The sequence below is a fragment of the Colias eurytheme genome, chromosome 14 (genome assembly GCF_061535395.1).
Source record: "Colias eurytheme isolate Ceu_HAF_F1 chromosome 14, ilColEury1 Martin Lab GWU primary, whole genome shotgun sequence".
NCBI lineage: Eukaryota > Metazoa > Arthropoda > Insecta > Lepidoptera > Pieridae > Colias > Colias eurytheme.
Genome location: NC_142993.1, coordinates 9365086 through 9388722, shown reverse-complemented (window position 1 = coordinate 9388722; position 23637 = coordinate 9365086). Strand labels below are relative to the sequence as shown.

General features: G+C 34.9%; 2 protein-coding genes across 2 annotated transcripts in view; both read left to right on the top strand.

The window, feature by feature from the left end:
• Su(var)3-3 (lysine-specific histone demethylase Su(var)3-3) overlaps window positions 1–23637 on the top strand; it is a 318176-nt gene that overhangs the window by 50227 nt on the left and 244312 nt on the right. The gene's annotated exons all lie outside the window — the stretch shown is intronic.
• LOC149903025 (uncharacterized) lies at window positions 14625–15380 on the top strand. The gene has a single exon (XM_090109428.1). The coding sequence runs from the start codon at window positions 14661–14663 to the stop codon at window positions 15378–15380; it is 720 nt and encodes a 239-aa protein (XP_089965554.1). The 5' UTR covers window positions 14625–14660.

Genomic DNA, 23637 nt, shown 5'->3' with positions numbered 1-23637 from the left:
CTTCCTCGAAAAGTTCCTTTAAAACTCTTTTAAATAAACATTTATCTGATTTAGCTTTTCCTTCAAAATAATAGTATGTATTATATCTTCTTTTATTATTCATATAATATGTATTTTATTTACTCTCTTTTATCTTTATTTTCATTGCCACCCGTGTACCCATTTAATAGCTGTGTTTTACCTGAAAATAAAACACATATTAAATACTTACCTATATTTGAAGCTTACTTATTGAGAAGGCACCTAGCTTTTTCCGCCTATTTTTCCCTCTCTTTCCGTTGTATATATGCTATCTCTCTCGCACACCTCTCCACCAGGTGGCGGGGCGCACGATAATGTTCAGGCGCTGGATGTTTTTCATTGAGTCGAAATCCACAACAGGTGGACGTTAAGTGTAAGCTTCAAATATAGGTAAGTATTTAATATGTGTTTTATTTTCAGGTAAAACACAGCTATTAAACACTTGACCGTAATTTGAAGCTTACTTATTGAGACCTGTTTGTTAACCACCTGGTGTACAATATATGGACGCCAATGTGAATTTGAATACATAAGTAATTACTTATTTCTTTATTTGAAAGAGTAAGGTGTGCAGATAGTATACCTACCAATAAATCACACAAATTTTTATATTATATAATATATTAACAATCCCAGATGAAAAGTTAATCAAATAAGAACCAAAAAGTTAATCATAATGATTAAAAGTATTAGAACTTATGAGATTGGTTCAAGTTAGTTAACCTTTTGGGCTTGAAAAGTTAAAGTTACTACAATTTCCACTATCTTTAGCGTAAATCTGCGAAAGCGCCAGTAACGACTTTCAATTAAGCATTTAGATGTTACTTACAAAATGAAGCAACAGCTGATCCCGACGACGCAAAAATACCTCAAACTCAAACCTTTATTTATTCAATTAGAACTCTGCAGAAGTGCAGAAGCACAATTGAATCATCTTAACATAGAATTACCACCTGTCTCAACTCACACAATTTTAACCCAACCTGCTACAAGCAGACAAGAAGAGACCTTGGTCCTTACTTTTGGGGTCAGAAATAAATTTAAAAGGTCACCCCTTGAATAAGGCAATAAAATATCAAAACAGGTAAACGGTTTAATTATAATACAGATTTTTAACATCCAACCAAACCGTGCGGTATCTATTAATGTTTAGAGCCAACGCCACCAATCATAATCTAAACATGGCTAGTACTTTCAGTACAATGCATGAATTATTTATTTAAAACTGATAGGTCATAAACTCTGTACTGGAAACAAATATACTGAACTCAAGAGACTAAAATGATAAGGAGCTTATCTGTGTCCCAAAACTGCAATTACTACAGCCAAGTACGTTACTTTTAATCAATTCGGTTTTAAGATATAATTATTATGATTTACATCAGAACTTATATACCGAAAGCCTCGGGACTACATAACGTGACTTATTTATAATAATAGTGTTTGTGCATAACACTAGGCAGTCAACAGCTATATGAACGTCAGATAGGAAAAGAGCCAAATTTATCCAGTCAGTAACAAAGGATTTTAACTATAGGTACTTATTCTAATTCAACCAACTACTACTAGCTACTCCGTATGTCTTTTGGGTAGACGGAGGCAAATAGGATTTTTATTCCAACTATATCATTTGATATTTTGAAAATGTACTCCACATTTTCATACCGTCAGAGTCATTTTGCAGATTATAGTGGTGCAGCACTGAACACTGTCTATTAGGTGGCTGGTGCTGCTGACCGAGCCTTCAGTTCCGCTTTCCAGAATACCTTCACCCTTCTAGGTGCTACTACTACTGAAATAGCGGTACTCTATCGCGTCGTTCAGGTCTCTAACTGACAGGATTTCTCATATTATCGTAACAACCTCGCTCGTTCTAACGAGAACAAATTATCGCCAAGAATTCTGCTGCAGGATAATGGCAAGAGAGATTATAAGCTGAACTATGCATTATTATGTTCAGGAATATGGTGGATTTTGAATACTATCGTCGTCTGAAAGTATCTCCTTTCGATTAACTTCATTAACGATGCAGATCTGATCCCATCTTTGTTCCGTAGGAATGCTACGACAGTCTAAACGTTACACTGGACAAAGAAAATTGCCCTAAATATAGTCGGTTGTTCCAACATCCGTAATATGGCTAGCCTACCTTGCTAGCTCTTGATTGTAACTGCTACCAATGGAGGCATTGCTCTTGTGTTGTCCACAGTTGTGCGAGTGCAAAAATGAAGAACTGAGCTCGTGGAGCTATGTCGAATGAATCTGTGTTAAGATTACGACAGTATAGGACAGTTAGCTGTGGATGCGAAGACAGGACATTACCTACTTTATTCATCCGTAAACACGCGAGGCAGCCACGGACAGCGATATAGCAAGAACTAAACTAGCAAAGTTTAGTTCGCTTACCAGACTTTGTCATATTTTAAATGCAGTATATCCTCTGTATAGCATTGCATTTATGGCTATTGATAAACTTAATTCACCCGTAAACACGAGAAGCAGGCACGGATAGCGATATACCAGCAAAGCTTAGTTCGCTTACCAGACTTATATTTTAAAAGCCGTATAGTCTGTACTGCATTTCATTTATTGCCCCCCCCCCCCCCCTCAAAGCAAAGAAATGAGAAGTCATTTGGCAGAGCTTTCTCGTTAAGGGTAGGGGTTCCAAGTAATATCTAATAATAAGAGGCTTCTGTTTGGAAAGATTGACTTTCCGTTATTTATCCTCTATCCTATGTAACTCAACAGTCAGTATTCTCAGCATTCGTTGAGTACTTAAACGTTTTACGCTAATAGTTGTATATAACTTTATTATACAATATAATAATCCTGGTGGGATGACAAGAAACTTGTCTAACAAACGATTATCCTAATCCCTCAGCGATTTATTGTTTGAGCCCTGAAGAAAAATCTCATGGGTGCAATAATGAGGTCAAATGGGTTGAAAAACGAGTCAAATAAATTGCCTACAAGATCGGGCAACTAAAATAGGCCTATGAGAGGTCAACTATACGTAATCAATCGTCATTTGTTACATTCAATCGCTTTGCGATTAAAAAATCTCTTCCGATGTTTTTATATGAAAATTGGTCGGCTAGTGCCATTGAATTACGATACCAAACATACCGTTGACACAAGGCTTGGTGACAATCCTCGAAATCACCGCCACAAATCATCTGCGAGATGATATTTGATCCGACTCGCCTTCCTTTGTTGTGAATAGGCTTTGCATTGGTAAATACGATTTGTTCAATTCCAATTTCCATAATTGGTAAACCAATGGTGGTTTCCTGATTCCTGAAGCGTAAACTTTTAGGATACGAAGTATCAATTTCATGCGCCCATTATTTAACGTCTCTAACCTTTATTGTATTTATTAGGTCATATTACTATACTGCCCACTGTGAAGTAGATTTCAAAACCTTTTTCTACCTACCTTAGAAGAGTGAAGATCCGATACGGTCATATCCAAAACTTCTTTCGTGGGTCCTCGTTTGACGAAAGCAAATATCTATGATCATTTTAATGATCAATCCTTTGTATATTTGCACCAATCGCCATCAAAGCCCCGCGAGGGCTGATATATATTTGCACCATTTCCCCGTGGGGACGGTTGTTATCAAAGCCCCGCGAGGGCTGATATATATTTGCACCATGTCTCCGTGAGGTACTGTTGTAATCAAAGCCCCGCGAGGGCTGATAATATATATTTGCACCATTTCTCCGTGAGGGACGGTTGTAATCAAAGCCCCGCGAGGGCTGATATATATTTGCACCATCTTTTCCGTGAGGGACGGTTGTAATCAAAGCCCCGCGAGGGCCGATATATATTTGCACCATTTCCCTGCGAGCGACAGCTGCGCGAGGGATGTTTGTAACTAGAAATAAGTAGGGCCTGCCAAAAAATGCTTAAGAGACACCCTGCGAGGGTGGATTTGACCTGGCTAGCCCCTGCGAGGAGTAGTGGCCACATTTATGTATTCTGCTTCGAGCAAGAATACACCTTAGTGCTAATAATATAAAATTAGCAGTAAATAATAATTTAAATAATATAGCAATTAACAAGGTCCTTTAACTTATTTTCCAATGTTAGCAACAACTGTCCAGGATGAATTAATAAGAATTGATTTGACAATGGTAATTAATTATTATGTTTATATAAAAAAGGACTAACTATTTAATAAATTCAAAATTCAAATCAATTCACTAAATTTTAAAATGAACTTCGATTCATATTTATTTTTGTTCATGCAATCGATGTAACATTTAGTTGCTTTATATCCGTTAACATTCCTTACGAACGCAACTATACCGTCGTAGGACGTTATATTTAATTGCACAAAATAATCTCCACTCACCCGCAATTTTTTACTTTTTGTCAAGGTGTACAAGTTTATAATATTATTCTAAAACGTTAGAAGTGAATTGTAAATCCTTTGAAATAAATGTATCTAAATCTAATTTATATTAAGGTATCTCGATAATTATTATACGATAACCCTTTCAGCACAAGTTCAGTAAACCAAAGAATTTAATTGTAAAATTTTGGTACTTACTCGTTTTAACAAAAAAGTTGCATCATTTGAAACATAGGAAACGTAATTTTCAATCAAATTAGCCGTGTGTAATATGTCTATTTTCACATAAAAACGGATCAGAATAATACTCATAAAAGGACACGTATAGACTACGGATAGTTTTGAATGTGTGGTATATTCATGGTACGTATCTACTATACATGAGCGAATTCCATCATTATTCAGTTGAGCGGTAACTCCCGTACGATTTATAAAATAATATTACAACATGTTCCGACATGTCGTGACTTCTTGGAGCTGACTCATCTCGTTCGATAATTTTTAGTAATAAACTATGATAGGAATTCCGAACCGTTCCTAGCGATAACGACAATGTAATAAAGTCGTAGCAATGGATTGTATGCCTGTAAAGCTTTGAGTTGGCTCATATCCATACTAAGTATTAATTGTAATTTTTCCACGAAAAATTCACTTGTAACCTTGTAATAAAAACACATTATTAAAAATGAAATAAAATTTTAAAAATATCTATATACAAGAGAGGGTATTTGATATATCTAGTAATATCAAATAATCACAAAAGTAATATTAACGATTCGAGTAAAGCCGAACGGTAACACCGTTAAAATAGCTTTACTCACAGTATTAAAAATTCAAATATTAATTAGTACATATTGCATAATGAAATATTTCAAAAGAAAAGTTACTATTTCAAGTAAAATGTAACGGTTGTATCGTTAATTTTAAATATCTTTATTCATGCTATTAAGTATTTAAGCATATTGAAAAATAAACTATTGCTGAAGGATTCATTAAAAACCTCAGCATTTTAAATAAAGTCCAACGATTATACCGTTGACTTTAAACATTTTTACTCATTTTTAAGTAAAATATTATTAGAATAGATGTAAAAATAACTCACTGTACCGATCCGACGGGATACACTTTTTAACACTTTTAGCACTTGCTTTGAGCAATACTTAATACTTAATAGCACCAAGGTTGTAGTCTTGTAGACAACCTTCTCGCGGCGGAAGCTAGACGCCAATGAAAAACATCCAGCGCCTGAACATTATCGTGCGCCCCGCCACCTGGTGGAGAGGTGTGCGAGAGAGATAGCATATATACAACGGAAAGAGAGGGAAAAATAGGCGGAAAAAGCTAGGTGCCTTCTCAATAAGTAAGCTTCAAATTACGGTCAAGTGTTTAATATCAATCTTTATCCTTTACCTTGGGCAGCCTGGAAGAGATCGCTGATAAGCGATAAGGTTGCCTTATGTGCTGTGAATGTTTCCTTTCTTTTGTAAATATTATATGATTGTAAAATTTGTAATGGTACATAAAATTGTTAAATAAATAAATATTTTTATTTTCATGAGATAAGCAGCAGCGTTCATGAACGTATAAACACATTTGTAGCAAACAGCGTTAACTTTCGCAGAGCCAAAAGATCCGTGAAAATAATTCGCTCGCAAAGTGGCATACGCTTCAAGAAACTAAAAAGTTTACACTTCCTACTCAGCTTCTCATTTCTTATACAAATATATACAAACAATTCGTAGTGCCTCTGCCTGGCGGAGTTCTCACATAGCTGCCGCGGAATCCTGCCGCTTTCGTACGAACGAATTTACATAGGTTAAGCTCGCTCGTTGTGGTAATGTATGTTAGATGGAAGTACGGTTCTTATTTGAATTCTTGTTTAAATTACTCGAAATGTTCGAATTCGCGATGGGATTGTTTCAATACTACGCAAGGATACCGCGTTAATAGAAAATTCGCCCTAGAGTGAAGAGTACGCTCACACCAGTAATTATTGCTACGTCTACCATGAAACAAAAGTACTCAAACATTTATTTTATTCAATTAGACTTCTTCCAGAAGCACTTTTGAAATTACTAAAACAACAAGTTTATATTGAAAACTATTAGATTGAAACTTGGCAATATTTACAATTTTGTCACGGTTTTCGGTATTTTGAAGTGCAAATAAGAAATTTTTATCTGATTTAATCAACGTTTCCACAAACTATTTTTAAATAAAAGTAGAAAATTGGAAAATGTATTTTGGTAAATCGTCAGTACAAAGTACATAAGTTGTTTTCTATTCTTATCTAAAATTACATCGATCTTTTATTTTTTATATTTTTTTAGCTCAGGGACGAATATGTGATTTCTAAATGCTTTCAGTCTCATCAACGAAAATAATAATATGTATGTACGTTTTTTTCAAAGCTTTGTTATTTTATATGTGTCTAATGCTGAACGCTACAAATATTGTTATTATTTGAACAGTGAAGGCGCATGTTCTCAAGCGAACACACGGCCATAACATTATTTCAAGACACGTATCGCACAGATAATCTAATGCAGAAACGCTATGATGCATTTATTGTTTCAAATGTACCATTTTATAACTCTGCTGTGGCGCTGAATCGACTTTGAGGAAGCTAGTTTATATCTTATAAAAGCATTTTTTAATGATTTCGTACATATGAAACCATTAAAATAACGAAAACGCCGTGAAAATAACGAAAAGTCTTGTCAAGGTTTTTCGTTATTTTCACGGCGAAATATACGTTCTAATCGAAGTTGACCATTTCAATTTTATTTCATCGACATAAATTAATTTATTCGATTTAACACAATAGAGAGTGTGTATAAATATTCAATGTAGTTACTTCGTTTTTGAATATGCCTACCATCTGATAAGCATTGTGAGATATACAAAGCTTTAAAGAAGCTGGCGCCTCTGCGCCGGAATAAATGATAATTATAATGAAATAAAAAATAAGATTTATCCATCTTAAAGCTGCGAACAATGCATAATAATTCAGCTTTAAACATTTCCCCCGAACGGAATGTAACAATAAATAATTTGTGACGATTGTTAAGGAGCACGTTTAAAAAATTTACCCGCGAACATTTGAATAAAGTAAATTTTCTTTTCAATGGCAGCGTTGTTTGTTGCCCTGGGAACATCGTCGCCTCTTGTTAGCCTTCGTCGGGTGCCAGTAGGTGCCGGGCCGGAGCTATTCAAATGTCACCGTGAGGCGCCCGTCCCCCGCGCCTGCCCCCGTGCCCATACTGAAATGTCACTCGCCAAGACGCAATCAATTTCGTATTTGTATGCTCTGCCTCGATAGTGAGATCAATAGATTTATTGAATCGAATGCTTTTATATTTTATGTGTTGCGGCTTGTGCAGGAGTCGTTCATTGAGGTATTGCGCCTTAAACTTTACGAGCGCGCGCTTTTTTATAGTTTCATAAAGGAGAGGCTTAAGATTTGCCTCTGATTTCATCCTTGGGCATTTATTTTATAATTATGTTCATACTATTATAATGCTATATAAAAGATTGTCCAAACAATGTGATTATTGTAGACAGTACTAGATTCTAGTTATTGGGTATTATAAAATAATATAATATTATTTTGCGTATTCCATGTAATGCACCTATATATTATTGTAGTTACATAGGTTGCCCAACATATGTACATTAGCCACGAAGCTAACTAATCTATCAACCACCAAATGTCGATCTAATTGCCTTTCGCAACGTCGGCACGACACAGCCGTCATTTGTTTAATGTCTGTTACCAGAAAATTAATTCCGCCAACCCGACCGACTAACTTCACCTATTTGTAGTCCACACTTCATTAGAGACTAATGATTTACTCTTACTACGTTCCGCGCGAATTTTCTTAGAAGTCAGGACAACCAATTTAAATATTCAATTGAATTCGCAACACGGTAGCACAGTTATAAAGTTGGAGAACCATTAATCAACGTCTTACGTTCTTGAGAAATACAACCTTAAACGTCTTAAAGAAAAGCTCCTCGCTGGCAACCAATTGTGCCTTTAACCGGTCGGTCTCATTAGCATGGCCCGATAGCTCCGACCTTATGCCTCCGCGGATTGATACATTGACGGTAAAGGTCCTTTACTAACATTTCGTAATTAGGACTCGTCGGGAACTTTCCTTCTAGCACGTTCTGTACCTTTGCATTCGCTCGTATGTCTCTAATTGCAATTTTATGGTTACAGCTCCCCGAATACTCATTATTGGGCTTATGTTGTGTTTATCGACAATCGTCGGGTATAAATTGATTGTTATTATCGGTGAAAACTTTAAACTTTAAATGTTAATGGTTGCAGCGGAATTATAGATACAATAAAACTTAGAACAGATAGGTAGTCCCGCGCGGCCAATCGCACACCCGCTATCGGAATTTAACGAGCCACGATTGTTTTTCTCAGTTCTGAATAATATTAAGCTTTGGAGTCGTCGCTATCTGATGTCGATACTTCTGGTACAGTTAGCTAATAACAAATAAAATGCGTGATTATGCTTCGTCGATTTCAACTTCACGATTTAACATTCAAAATGTTTGATTAAATCTAAAATTCTTGCAATACATGAGGACACGTATTGTTGTACATTATACATTTTTGCGTATTACTTCGGAGCGATTTATTGAGTTTTGCGAATCCCGTTTTTACATAAGAGATTTCGCGATATTTTGTGTCAAAATCAAAAATCGTAATTTATTGCTTGCACACGGTATAATTTTAAAAGCGTCACTTTTATCTCGCCTCGGCGAATGTACAACATAATAAATAATAAGTTTGGTGTGTATGTTCGGCCGCCCGCCGCGCGAGCCTAGATACGGATCTCACGTTCACTCGCTAAATAGCGGATAAATTAGCTAACCGAGTTAAATTAGTGAGGCTAGTTAGTTTTAACTCGTCTTGTTTGTTAAAAGGGCTATTTGTTACATTTATCGGCGAAAAAAGGAGGAGGCTGCACGGTGGATGTTGGTAAGTTAATTAATACGGAGGAATTAGTAGCTGCTGCTCGTTTGTCTACTGTTATATTTAGTTTCACTTGCTGTTAAACAATTTTTTTTTTCATATTTTCATAAAAATTGATTACCTTAAGAGGAAGAAACTCTTGACTTAGGTAATCATTTTAAAAATTCAATTTTCACTCTTAGGACAATAGTTCAAGTAGTTGTGATCAAATCCTTATTCTGACAGGCATTATTTGGGGACACCGCTTCGCCACCGGCTTATAGAGGCAAAATAATATACTTAACTTATAAGTTATGTATTACAATAAAAATACCCTACACTTTATTAAATCGAGAAAAGTTATAATATGACTTCAGTCGTGAGGTTATGCGACGAGTAATGGAAAAATAAATGTCCGATGCAGTGTAACTATTTATTCAATTCCTTTCGCTGATAAACATTGCAAATAAATTTGTATTCTTCCAAACAAGAAACTTTCGCACTTCCAAAGAAGGTGTAAATATCAGAGCGCACTTATCTATCTAAAATGACACGGAGTACGTTACACTGAATGGTATAGAAAGTGTCTTGCAATTCGTTCCCTATATTTATAAAAACCTAATAGGATTCACCTATATTTGCATCACACAATACACGGTGGCGTGCAACCCGCTGATCCAATAGAATTCCCGAGTCATGTTTGACGAAAGCTCGTGTAAAGCACGAATGTCGCGTGCACAATAGCCCAGCGCTCCGCCCTCGCGATCTCTATCAAATATGTTGCCGCCATTACTTGCATAAGATGTTTACTTCACATACTCGTATAAAATTTTATTGCCTGTCACCGATAACGCCGTAGATATTGTTTATACGCCGATTGCCTGGGGAGAGCATGGTACATCCGATCGACTTTGTTTTTTGTTTGGCAATCAATTGAACTTAGAGAATACATGTACGTCTACTTTTTATTTGAATATTATTATAGGTATATCTTGTACGGTTTTTTATATGTTTTCTTCCTAATTGAGTATAAACATCTTGTTGTATAGTGGTAGAGCTTGAGTATAGATAGACATTACTTTAACTGACAAGAAAATATACATTTGCTCTAGTCAACTATTTTAACTGCTAATGCACAGGCAACTTTATACAACTAAAACAACAATCGGTACTTTAATTTTCTGGTTTAAGTAGATTTTATCATTTAAACACAACACAGAACAATAATATTTTTTCAAGTCGTGCTCGAAGCAGATTTCAATAAATAATTCATGTATTCAGTGTCGGTTGATTCAAGTATCGACAGTTGTAGAAGAATCTGTCTCTGCACAGAGCCACTTATAATGCCACGTTTCCGAAGCTCTTTGTGCACTTGTCTTTTGAAATATCTCTTCACGGAAGCTAGATGTAACCTATCGATTGTGGAGGACATGTCGGCCTTCAGCAAATCTTATGTGCAATCTTTTATTGGTCTGCAGGAAAGCAGTACGATCTAATATGTATTTATTGTAAGGATTTAATAGCGGTACTTCTAGAAAACGCCTATTTATTATAGTATACTTGGTATCTGTAAAACATTTGCACCATGAGATGTTACTTTAAATCACATTTATCTTACCGTAAAAACCTTTTTGATACTTGAATTGAAGAAAATATTTTCATAAATAGTTATACCTACATTGCAAGAGATAAAAATCTCTACTTATAAACTATCCTGCTAAAGAAAAACATACTATTTTCGCGGCGGTAGTATAATTATATGGAGTTTTCAATGGATATTCATGATCGATCGCTCGAAAAATCTATGATTGATTCGCGGTGTTATTATTCGATCCTTCTAAGAGTTGCCGGCGTTTTTCGCGATACCAGTCTCCTTCGCCCCTTCGGCTATGATTGATTACCTCCGTAAACTTCATATGTTTGGAGAGATAATTTTATATTTCAGCCGTAAACAGATTACACTTAAAAAGAATCATCACTCTTCAGTGTCCTGTTGCCGTTTGCTTTTGAGCGGTGTGATGTAGCAGTTTTCTTAAGCGAATTATGTTTTGGGTTTGGAGGTATGAGAAATGTAGCTGATATCTTAATCATTGTATTATTTTGTGTATAAGAGTGGCTGTATGAAAACTTTATTAGCATTGTATTTTTTATTTGATTTTGTTGTATAACGGCGTATGCTAAAGTATAAAAACATAATTCCCCTAGTATTGTTAATTAAACCCTATTATCATATTTTAACGTTGTTTATATAAGCTTTCTCGCAATATAAAGTTTCAATTTATTACAATAGCTACAATATAGCTATTATGATTTAAAGATAAATGGCCTACTTCGCATTACAAATGCCCGACATCATACTTCGTTCATTACTGATTTAATAGTAGCCAATGATGTCGTGGCAAATAAGTTGCAGTATTTTGAAATTTATTAGTCGTTATTACCACTACTAAGTTAACGATACAATAAGATATCGATATCAAGTAATTCATTACGATACAGCTTGGGCCTGAATGATCTTGTTCACGCGAGAAATGAAAGTCGATCACAGTTAATGTTGCATTTTGAATTAGTGATATGAGTTTTGGTTGAAATGTGCATAACATAATGTTTGTTTGCTGATGAATGTTGGTTTAGTTGCTGAAAACTGAATGCTTGAATACAGATTAATGCTGCGTACATATTAATATTGCTGTATGCACTAATTGAACGTGTTTATCGTTTAAAACGAGTCTCGATTGGATATCCCACAAATGGTTAATTATTACTAATGACTTTTTGATTTATTTGAATGGTAAATACTTTTTAATTTATGCTTTAAAGCTTTGTCAATACATGCGACATATTTATCCAAACATTTTCATTGGTCACAAAGTGTTTGAATTACATTCATATTATTTGTAGGAACTAAACTTTAACATAAACATCTATTCAATAGTTTGCATGTCTCTATTGTAAGCTGGTGTCACTCGAACGCAGAGGTGCGCGTGCGCAAATCAATTTGCTGCAGACGGCGATACCGTCGATAGTCAATCGTACAACCTTCCGACTGTCTCGTGACTCTGAGGACTGAGCTACTAACAGCTATAAATTACCAATTGCGATTTCTAAAGGATTACGAAATATTTATTAGCACTGTGGTTTAAACAAAGGGAATGTAGAGTTTTAAATTGCGAATTAATTTGGGGGGACCGAGCTGGGATACTGTATATACAGGGTGTCCCACTATTGGTATACTAAGCGCGAAGAGACTTGTAGTTTAGCATACACTGATCACGTAAAAAATACTTAAACAACAAAATTACGTCAAAAATTTTTTGCTAAATTTTTCCTGAAAATCCATGTTTTCTTCTCAAGCTTCGCGCAGCCGGCATATACCGCTTCGCTTATGTGAGCATTTTGTCTATGAAAACATAATCTTAAACGATAGCTCACGTGCTGGTGGTAAAGTTGGGCGGGTTGCTTGTTATGGGTGTACACATAGAGTTTAAGAATTCATCTATTTGAAAAAAAAATGCGTCTGGAATTTTATAAGTATTTTTTACGAACTCAGCGTATGCAAAACTATAACCTCCTTTGAGCTTAGTATACCAACAACGGGACACCCTGTATAGTTATATTTTGCAGATATAATTTGTAGGTTCAGAATACACAATATGTTTGGTTATGCAAAAGAAAATTGTTTCCATTACCCATCAATGGGTACAGTATCGATATCAGTGTATCAAATGTGCCAAAATTTAGAAAAGTATAAAAATTTGAAGGAAATAAATACGATAATCTTAAAAAATTACTAAATATCGCTTTCATACAATATACTCGTTATATTGACAGACAGCTGATTAAAAACGCCCGCCGTAATAGAATGCAACGTAATGACTTCCCACGAGTGCGCCGGCGCAACCGAAACTAGATCACTCAGTGACACATAGCACTTGGACGGTAATGTTGGCAATTTTACTACCAACCGCTAGAACCGCTATTCCACATCACGATCAGGTGCCCGTGTTAGACGAATGGGTTACAATGTGTTTTAAAATACTTAGTATGATCGTGTGTTCACTGGGCATTTTGAACGCGATTTGCTGCTCTAATTTTTACAAACAACGTTTTATCTATATATTGTTGTAGGTAGATTTGTTAGGTACATAAAGTTTAATAATCCAATCTGCTGAATAGTGACGAAACACGGAGTATATTTTTGTTTATGCTGCGATATGTGACCTATGATTTTAGCGTTATAATAGGATTAAATCCAATAAACTTTACGTAATATCCGCGCTCACTCCGTTATACTGTGTGATTTAATTAGTTTTGATTATAAGTATAAGCATTAAATTAAAGATAACTTTTCAGATACTTACCGCTTACAATCACATAAAAACCGAAACCGTATAATAATCGTGTTACGAAATGATATCTGGCTTCCGATAAACAAGATAATGAATTTGGAAATGTAACTATTATATGTTAATAGTTACATTTCCAAAAAATATGTTCAGTCAGTCGCTTACGTCAGTGTGAAGCGTACGTGTTTGAACAAGCGGGTTACAAATTAAATTCAAATCTAATCGAAATAGTGTATCTTGTTAGAAATATTTCTCAGTGTTGCTTAAGTTATCAAAAACAATCTGATTTGTAGTTGAATACGCGTTATACATCACGATATATTATTAAAATTAACTTTGAAAACTTTTTGTGTAAACAGTGAGTGATAAAAGTGGTTGACGGTATATTAAAAACAAAAGTTTCTAAAGTAACATTGTCATCTATCGTGAAGATAAACATAATACAATAAGAAATATAATTTCGCAATAAATTCCAAGACACTCGTAGCTCTGTGCAAAGTGAACTGGACTTATAACATTTAGTCGGAAGTCGGAAGATCGATCCTGACAGGGGTCACAATATCTGAAATCTGATTTTTTTTTTTTTTTTTCTCTTAATAAATATAATTTCTAATCATTATGAAGTTTGCCTGTTGCAAAGCTACAACGGAAGGCAGCGCTGGGATTTTATCTTGCCCTCATTGTAAACGAAATTATCATATAGCATGTTTGTTTCCATCTGACAAAAAGAAACAATTGTCAAATGAATTTAAAAAAAATTGGTTTTGCCCTGAATGTTCCACGCATCAGTCAAGATCCCTGAATACTGAAAATACTCCAGTACGCTCATGCGCTCAATTGTTACAACGAAGTCCTGAGAACATTACAACTCGTAGAGGTGGCACGTCTTCTTTGAAATCTCCTATTGCTACGAATAATAATCCATTATCAGCTGACTGTATTCGAGAGATTATATCCGAAGAGATGGAAAAGCTACGCCGCTCACTGGAGTCATCAATTATGAATAGAATTTCGTCAGATTTAAATTGTATAAAGCAAGAAATTATTAGTTTAAAAGACAGTATCACATTTATAAACAGTAGATATGATGATTTCAGCAAAACTATTTCAACGCTTGAAAAAAATGTTAAATCTTTTGCTACAACGGCTACTGAAGTTTCAAATCTAAAAGATAGTATTAAAAGCTTAGAAAATGATAATAATACAAGGGAGCAGTGGTCCAGACGTTCAAATATTGAAATTTATGGTATACCTGAAAAAAAGGGCGAAAATCTCTTTGAAATCCTAAAAGTCATAGGTGAAAGATTTAAATTCCCATTGAACCAAAGCAGTGATTTGGATTTTATCACACGTGTCGCTCCGAAAGATAGAGATAATAAACAAATTAAACCCATCGTTGTGAGATTTCATGCTCGTTACAAAAAAGACGATTTCCTAACCCAAGCGAGAAAATTAAAACTAAAGGCTTGTGATATTGGCTATACTGGCAACAACTCTATTGTTCACTTCAACGACCATTTGACTAGAGCCAATAAAGTCTTGCTAAAACGTACCAAGGAATTGGCGAAGGAAAGAAACTACAAGTTCGTATGGGTTAAGAACTGTTCGATCATGGTTCGTCAGGCGGATAACACACCGTTGATTCACATCTCTGATTATAAAGATTTAAACAAGATAAAATAAGTATTATATTTCTAGCTCAATTTACTTTTTTAATCTTTAATTTAATTAATACCTTTTTAATTAATGGCATAGTCACGGGAACTGATCGTGGGATGTCGAGAAGCTACTTGTTCAAATGTAATTTAGCAAATCTGAAGGTACTTTTATTAATTGGTGGTATACTCTTATTTACTCAAGGTCTCTTGTTTCTATTTTATATGTTGACAATTTTTGTTTATTTTATGTGCTTCTTTCAGTATATCTATTCGGCCTTAGCGGCGAATAACGAGGACAGATCAAATCGAATAGACAATTAAATCTCACACTTTACGAGCGCTTGTGTAGGGCTTTATGAACGAAGTAGAGACTAGAGAGATTGCCATTTAACTACGTTCGGGCTTATTGTGTTAATAGATGTGTTTGTAGTGATTCCGCCTGCTGTAGATGATTTCCAAAACTCACTCATATGACTCTCGGGAAGGTATTAAAAAGATCTGTTGGAAGTGCTACGTATATTCATATTCAATATAAATAAATGTGTGCAGTATTAATTAAATTTGAAACATTTTTTTTATATTTTTAGTATCCTATTTAATAAGTGTCAGTTATTCAAAAAATGTATGTATTCATTCACTATATTTAGCCAGTGAATCACGCGGTCGCAGTTATGTTAGTGGCCCCTGGCGGTTTCGTAATATAAGTGCTTGCGTGAGAGCCTTCGTCGTCGCCCTGTCGTACCGCCTGAAGCTCTGCTTGCACCACCGAGGGTGTGGCTGGTGTCGTAGTCTGTCTTCTGTGTACTGAAAGTGAATTTAGTAAGCAAACGTTTGGTTAATTCATTTAGCATTGCGGCACTTGGAGTTATGTAGTATAAAAATAAGGTTCTCTTTAGATCTTTCTTTTCTTAAAGTATAGAATGGTTTTTATTTATTTACGTAGTTTATACAAGCTTAAAACTTCTTTTTATTTGAGCGTGTGAGCGTCTCGGTTTATCTCACATTAAATATGTATTTCCCCAAAATCTAGCGACACGCAAATCTATTTTTAATAATACATATAGTTTTCCCTAAAGTTGAGTTTCGCTACAAATTGCGATATGATTGGCCGGTGTTGCCGTCTGATGGACATAATTGGCCCATTATGCGATTCTACTGAGTCAGTCGCAGTTAGAAATAACCAAGTTGTAATTTAGGTCGAACCGTGACTCGATTTGCATGTAGGGCGACCGAGCCGAGTCCACAAACAGAACTGTTTTATATGTCTATTCTGCTTTTACGTAAACTCTGCCACGGACGGAACTAGATTTTCCACTCATTTAACGTCAAGAATGTTACCTATCCATAGAGCTTTCTATTTTCATTATTCTCATTTCGAATTCACCTAGCCAAAGAGTCACGTTATTGCTGATGTGTTTATTCAAGCTATAAGCCCGTCTCATAATGCAGCTCCTAGGGATTATATTAGCGGGGATCCTGTGTCTGTGACGCTTCTATTACTGTCGGTGACTAAGCGTTGCGTAAAGCCTCTTGCTCAGACGGTGCGGAGTGATTTTACACGTCAAAATATTCGATTGACAGCGATACATTAGAAACTATCGATCGACGGAACACCGTCAATGTTCCCGGCTTCAAAATATAATTTTTCACTGTCAGCAGTGGAGACTAAACATCCACGTCATCGTTTCGACTGATGACTGTCGAAAAATGTTAATGCAATTTACGTTTGCGAGGGTGCCGTAAAATATTACCTTTTTTACAGATCATTCGCGTCTATAAATATCTGGATAGATAGCATGTTTGTTTTTGTATCAATCCAGCCGTCGGTTCGGTCCCCATCAATCTACGTCGCAATCGAGTTAATGAAGTTTTCACGTTCTCTTGTTTCGCATATAACACGAACAGGATCTGTAAATTACAGAAAAGTGATTCGAACCGGCAAATATTGGCTTAAAGTTGAAAGGAGTAAGTCGTGCATTCAGTTGATCTGTTTTGTTCTGGTGTCAGTCATGACATAGGCATCTGTTTACTAGTTTGTTGGCTTGGTGGCGCAGCGATGTTGCGATAAAGCTGGATATAATCGGGTTAGGCACGCTGTCGCTCACCGGCCTAACTACTAATTGCCACGGCTATGTGCTTTGTGAACCGTTATATTGGGCGCTAAAATATTGCTTGTTAAATGCCTTTAAATATATCATGCAATCGATAGATTGACGCTGAGATAACATAATTTTCTGAGTCAAGTTAAGCAATCGACGAGGTAGATTCTAATCGATTTTTAGTCATCGAATACTATGAATATAATTGCTTTTCAGTGTGTACTTCTTTGATAGATGTATAAAATGTAAAACAAACTAATTACACTGTTTTGAAAACGTAGAAAACCAAAGGCGTAATTTATAAGACAGTTAATATTTATATGTATTACGTTTGCTCTAGTTTTGTTGATTTTGAAACACTGTTTTGATGTCGATGTCGATTAACGTCTCAATTCCTTTAAATTTAAGGTAACATTACAAAAGCCCATTAAATGTTGAATTTCATTAATATTACGACTGCTAGTATTGTTGACAGGTATATTGTATTCGAAACCATACTCTAGGACATCTAAATTGGTTGTTGCAACATACTTCGGGATAAATTCTTGAGAAGTAAAGACACGACCGCTGTCTCACGCGCATAAACCCATGTTGAAAACGAAATTGAATTTGATTTTGCATGACATTTACTCGAACTTACTTCGTCACGTTGTACTTCCTTCTCGCTCTCTCATAGATCAAATGACTAGAAGATATTCTATGCTGAAAAGGGATGTCATTATTATTGATGACGGCTAGATTATCTAATGTATACTTGCTCTATGTATCTAGTGTATACTTTGATGAATTTGTATCCTTTGTAACAAGTTATTCCAGCAGTACGTTTAATTAGTTGAATCGTAATAAAAATCAATCTCCACAAACGAGAATACCGTTTTGTATTATGATATCGCTGTGTATTTATTGTGATGCACTCATCGATTCACCGATCCTCTCATAAACCATTAATAAATGAATACGTTATGCTCATTATCGCTCTACACGGTGGAGTAGCTTTCCTTTTATTATCGGTACAATAAACGCGGAATGTACGATCTGATATATTAATGCGGTCTCCATTAAACGATTAAGCGCAGTTCTCTCATCTGCATGCGAGGCAGTGGTTGTCTTTAAAGTGCAACCGAATGGATAAATTCGGATTTGTAGTTGCGCTGCCGTTCCGAATACGTTCCAAACTGCAGCACTTGCATACGAAGCTTAGATGTTATTGTGCTGCCCCAGTTTCATTTCGCTACTTGAATTTTGTTCTAATTGCTTCCAAATCTTATGAGTATGTTGCTTGTTCTAATAATCATAATGGAAGGCTAGAATTATTTAATAGAAGTATAAAGCAAATTTATTTGATGTATTAATAAAAACATTGTATAGTACTAATACTTTTATCTATAAATAAAAATTCTTGTAGCATGCTGCCGAGATAACAATATAGAGTTTTTACGCTCAATCACAAAGTAGTAATCAAAATGATTAGAAAGCGAGTGAGATAGAGCGGGGGACACACGTGACACGAGCACAGCACGTATCTCAGTTGCGGAATGAGCCCTGGAGGCATGGGACCGCGATTGCGGTGCAACTGATTAGAGCACATAATCAGGTCTGTAGTTCGGTGGAGCCTGCTCTCTGAATTTACGATGTGCCTGACCGCGGCTTATCGCGAACCAATGATCTGCCCGAAGCGCACGGCCCGCTCGGCACACATATTTTATTTTATTCGCGCTACTGTGATGTAATGAGCTGATAAATGGGAGAAAACCACCAATTAGTGTCGATGAATTTATTGTTTCTACTTAAAAACGTAGGAGGGCCATGTAGGTGCTTAATCTTGAATTGCATTTTAAATTTGCTGCCTCGGGATTTAAATCGACAATTAGATGATTGCAATTATACGGAATGACAATTAAGTTCTCGTGACTGTATCTAGATGGAGTTTAATGCACCTCCTTTTTCTTTCTCTTTGACTCTCTTAATGCACTTTTGGTACTGTGTTTTTAGAGGCAATTTTGTGTTTATATAATATTGTAAGTGTTATGTAAAGGGCCGGTATAGTCTAGTCAACCCAAATATGTGTTGTAACAATGCTCAATAAGCATTTAGTACGTAATAAGCAGTGCTCTAGTTAAATTCTGTGGACAATAGGTACATGGCGGTCGTTCACCCGTAGTTGAAGTAAATCAAATTAGGACATGATTCCGCTGGAATATTTGTGGAATATAACATTTCAGTTCGGTCTCATTTCTGTAATTTATGATATTCATTGTATGTTGCACTTAAATATTTTTTATGTGGATAATTAATAAGGGATAAGAACTTACAGCATACGTACATTACAGCATTCATATCTGCAACCATTGTTGCATAATTAATTTTATAATATTGAAAATGTATTACTGCGGTAATGTGATAAGATAGAAATAATTCTTTCAAAAATTTCATAAAGTAAAGAAATAAACGACAAACTCTTATCTTATTATATTAATTATACTCTTACAATTGCCTTTTAATGTTATTTTATAAATAGCCTTAAAAGGTAATTCAGTAGGTCGAATTAAAAAGGGTAAATGACACGAGTCGGGTCAGCAGTCAGCAGTCACGGGAGCCGTTTGTTGATTTATCTCGCTTCATTACATGCCTGTTTCGGGGATCGCTCCTGCTCTATATTGAACGTTTATTGCCTGTACTGGCGATGAGAAAAGTCAATGCGAGTAATGTGGAGGGTAGTTGCTATGGAGGTGGTCTATGTAATAGATTCGTAGAATCTTTATATTTTACATCTAAAAATGTTATATGCTGATAAGTAAAAGTAAGTATAAGGTGTAGAATTGTTATTTTTAACGTCAATGTGAATCCATACTAATATTATAAATGCGAAAGTAACTCTGTCTGTCTGTTACTCAATCACGCCTTAACTACTGAACCAATTTGCATGAAATTTGGTAAAGAGATATTTTGATACCCGAGAAAGGACATAGGCTACTTTTTACCCCGGGAAATAGGATAGGTTTTATCCCGGAAATCCCAAGGGAACGGGAACTATGCGGGTTTTTCTTTGACTGCGCGGGCGAAGCTGCGGGTGGAAAGCTAGTATCTCATAATGACAACATTATTTTTTCCATAGTGAAAAATCTATTTTAAACTGAAATGATGAACATATCCTTATCTTTATATTTAAATCAGTAAAATTTTATAAATTACTTTTTATTCACACAAAATTACAGCCTCAAAATGAATAAGTATTTTCGGTTCAATAGTATTGCTCGGATTAATGAATTCTTGAAAAAGCTTAATATAGCCGCGGTACGAAGTTTTAAGATTAACTCTTTGTCCACGTCACGCAACCGCGTACCACACTGATCGCAATCGTATGTAATTAAATATGTTCTGTGCCCTTTAATATACCAATTTATTTGCTTGTCGCTGCGTCTTTTTTTCATTAAATACTCACGGAAAGCTTTAAAGTGCAAGAAATGCCCTTAATTGAAATGCACTTGTTTCAGTTTTTTTATTGCTCTTTCGCAAATGAGTGGGTTCAGATCAAAATCTGGACATTTTACTCTTATAATTTGAATGAACCCGAAAATATTGAAATGTGCATATTGTGTAATTTTAGGAGAGTTAGATGTGAATATAGGATATTGACAATAGGCATCTGAAACTACACTAGTAAATGTGAAAGATTTTATTCTAATCACTGATCGATAAATTAATAATGTAGCAGAATTTCTCACCGAATCATTACTGTAGATTTTAGTTTCAAAGTTTCTGATACAAAAGATTTCAACGGAATAATTCAGTAAATATTTTATCTACTTCAGCTGTCACATTAACATAATCTAATAGCATATTATTACCGACAGTACGATAGTGTCGCAATTATGCCATTTCTACTATGCATTTAATTTGTTATTATATTAAGTTGTTGGCCTAAAATAACTTTACATTTTCATTAACGAATAGTATAATTATAATTAACCTTAATGAAAATTCTAATGTATAAAATTGAATTGTAGTAATTAAATACGCATTTATATATTGTACATATATGAAATCAATAATCTCGATTGAAATGTTATATTAAAATACAAATCTGAAGAACCATCAGTTTAAAAAATATCTTAAAAGGATTATATTGTTCGCATGAATTTTGCCTACCGATCCAGCTTTAGCTTTAATTTTTCATAAATATACAGAGAAAAGGCATTTCACAAAATCAGTTATGTCAGTTCAATTACTTTTCCACTTGAAATATGTATATTTTATCTCAGAATCTAGATTGTTCCTAGCCGATAACGAACCGTGGGCGAACGTTTAACTTCACCTCTTTAGTATTCAAAAATAGCAATAAATATCATATCCTATTCATTTTTACTTTCAATATTTGATAGAAAACAGCACTACCAGTTTTTAATCAAAATAATAATTGATAAAATTTATGTATTGGTGGACAAAAAAATCGTAGCTCGTTTACAAACCAGCCAAGAAATTATTAAAATGTCTACAGAACTATAAATTATAGCTTCCTTATCTATTTGTGTTGATAATTTTATACCATTCATAACCAGTTTAGTAATAATATTGAATTCTTGTTACATATTTTTGTTTAATATAAAATATGGTTTTGACGCTCGTGTATTTGCGAAAATGCAGACTTGATTTTTTAATTAATTTTTTATGCATTATCTGACATGCGTCGCACTCATGTTGAAAATAATAAATTTTGTCTTTTTTTTAAAGAAAACGAGTGTCGTTTCATTCTTTAATGTTAAAAAATAATGCATTTTTCATCTGAATTTACTATCCATTTATTATACCTATTTATTAGTATCTTATTTGTTACTACCCCTATTAATAAGATAACATGAAATTCATTTAGTTAATATCAACCTAACTAACAACGATTGTTATCAATATCTCCTATGTCGTTATTAAATAATAAAAATTGTGCGTACGTTACAAACGATTTCCGTTTGTAAAAGCACATTAAACAGTAGTGTCGGTGGCGGATTGCGTCGCCGTCGGTTAGCAATTATTCACGGCATATTACTTAGTCCCTTTATCTGCGGCGAGATAACAGCTTAGATAAAACGGCTAGTCCCATTTGCTGCCTGTGACAAGGTGTAATCTGCGAAACGTATTCTTGTTCAAGGTCCCTGATATACTGCGAGCTTTGTGTTGTCTTTATGTTTCGTTTTCTGTTCATGAATGTACCTTGTATATTCAATAAACACTTATGTATGGATGTTATTTGTAAGAATTAATACGGTATTATGTACCTGTTTGTTAGGTATGTCGATTGTGCTGTTTGTTCAGCAATTTATTGTGATAAATGAGGATTGTAGTGGTATTGAATGTTGACCAAGGAAGAAGTTGACAAAGCTGTAGTTTGATATCTGAACATTTGTTGCAGTTGTCGAAGAACAGCTTAAAACTTGGCAGTGGTCACGGAGAAACTGTATTTCTGTTAAGAATTGTTATCAATTTATTTGTTTTATCTTATCTTAAAAACTGTCCTGTACGGTTTAATCATATTAAAGGCTATATCAATATAGCTCCTTTATTTAACATGTAATGAGCAAATTTGAAATGCTTTGAAATCTCTACCAGTTAGCCCGCATCTTGCATACATTTTTAATGCGATGACGATCGTTTGGTTTGGATGCTTGCATGTTTAGACCTCCTTTATCAGTTCTATAGCTTTGAACTATAACGGAAGGATAAGCAGAAAATATATGTAAATGATTCCATGTTAGCAAAGGTGCTCCTTGGTTCATATCGTCATATGTTCGCAACTGATATAGTTTGGACGATTACTTTAAATGTATTCCTTGCTTTGAAAAGGAGTAATTGTGGCGTCAGCGGCCATTTTGTGCACGGGTGGGACCAACATGACCCCGCCTTGCGTTTCCGCCACGGGATAATTAAATAATACCCCACCACTATTCCCCTTTTGTAATGCAATTCATCGTACATCTGTTTTATTTTATTTTTATACCTGTTTGTTTAAATTCTGCCTTGGAATTGGAAGTATGTAATTTTCGGTGCAACAGTTGCGAAATTGTATGAATTGGTGGGGGAATGAGGGATTAACAATAAAACTAACTTAATTATTATCTTTTTCCCATAATTTTTACTTAATCATCTTTATAAGTCTTTAGTTTGTTATTGATTTTAAAATGTTATTGTCGC

Excerpts from the sequence above, each read along its gene's own strand:
- LOC149903025 (XM_090109428.1), top strand. The coding sequence starts at position 14,661 with ATGGAAAAGCTACGCCGCTCACTGGAGTCATCAATTATGAATAGAATT.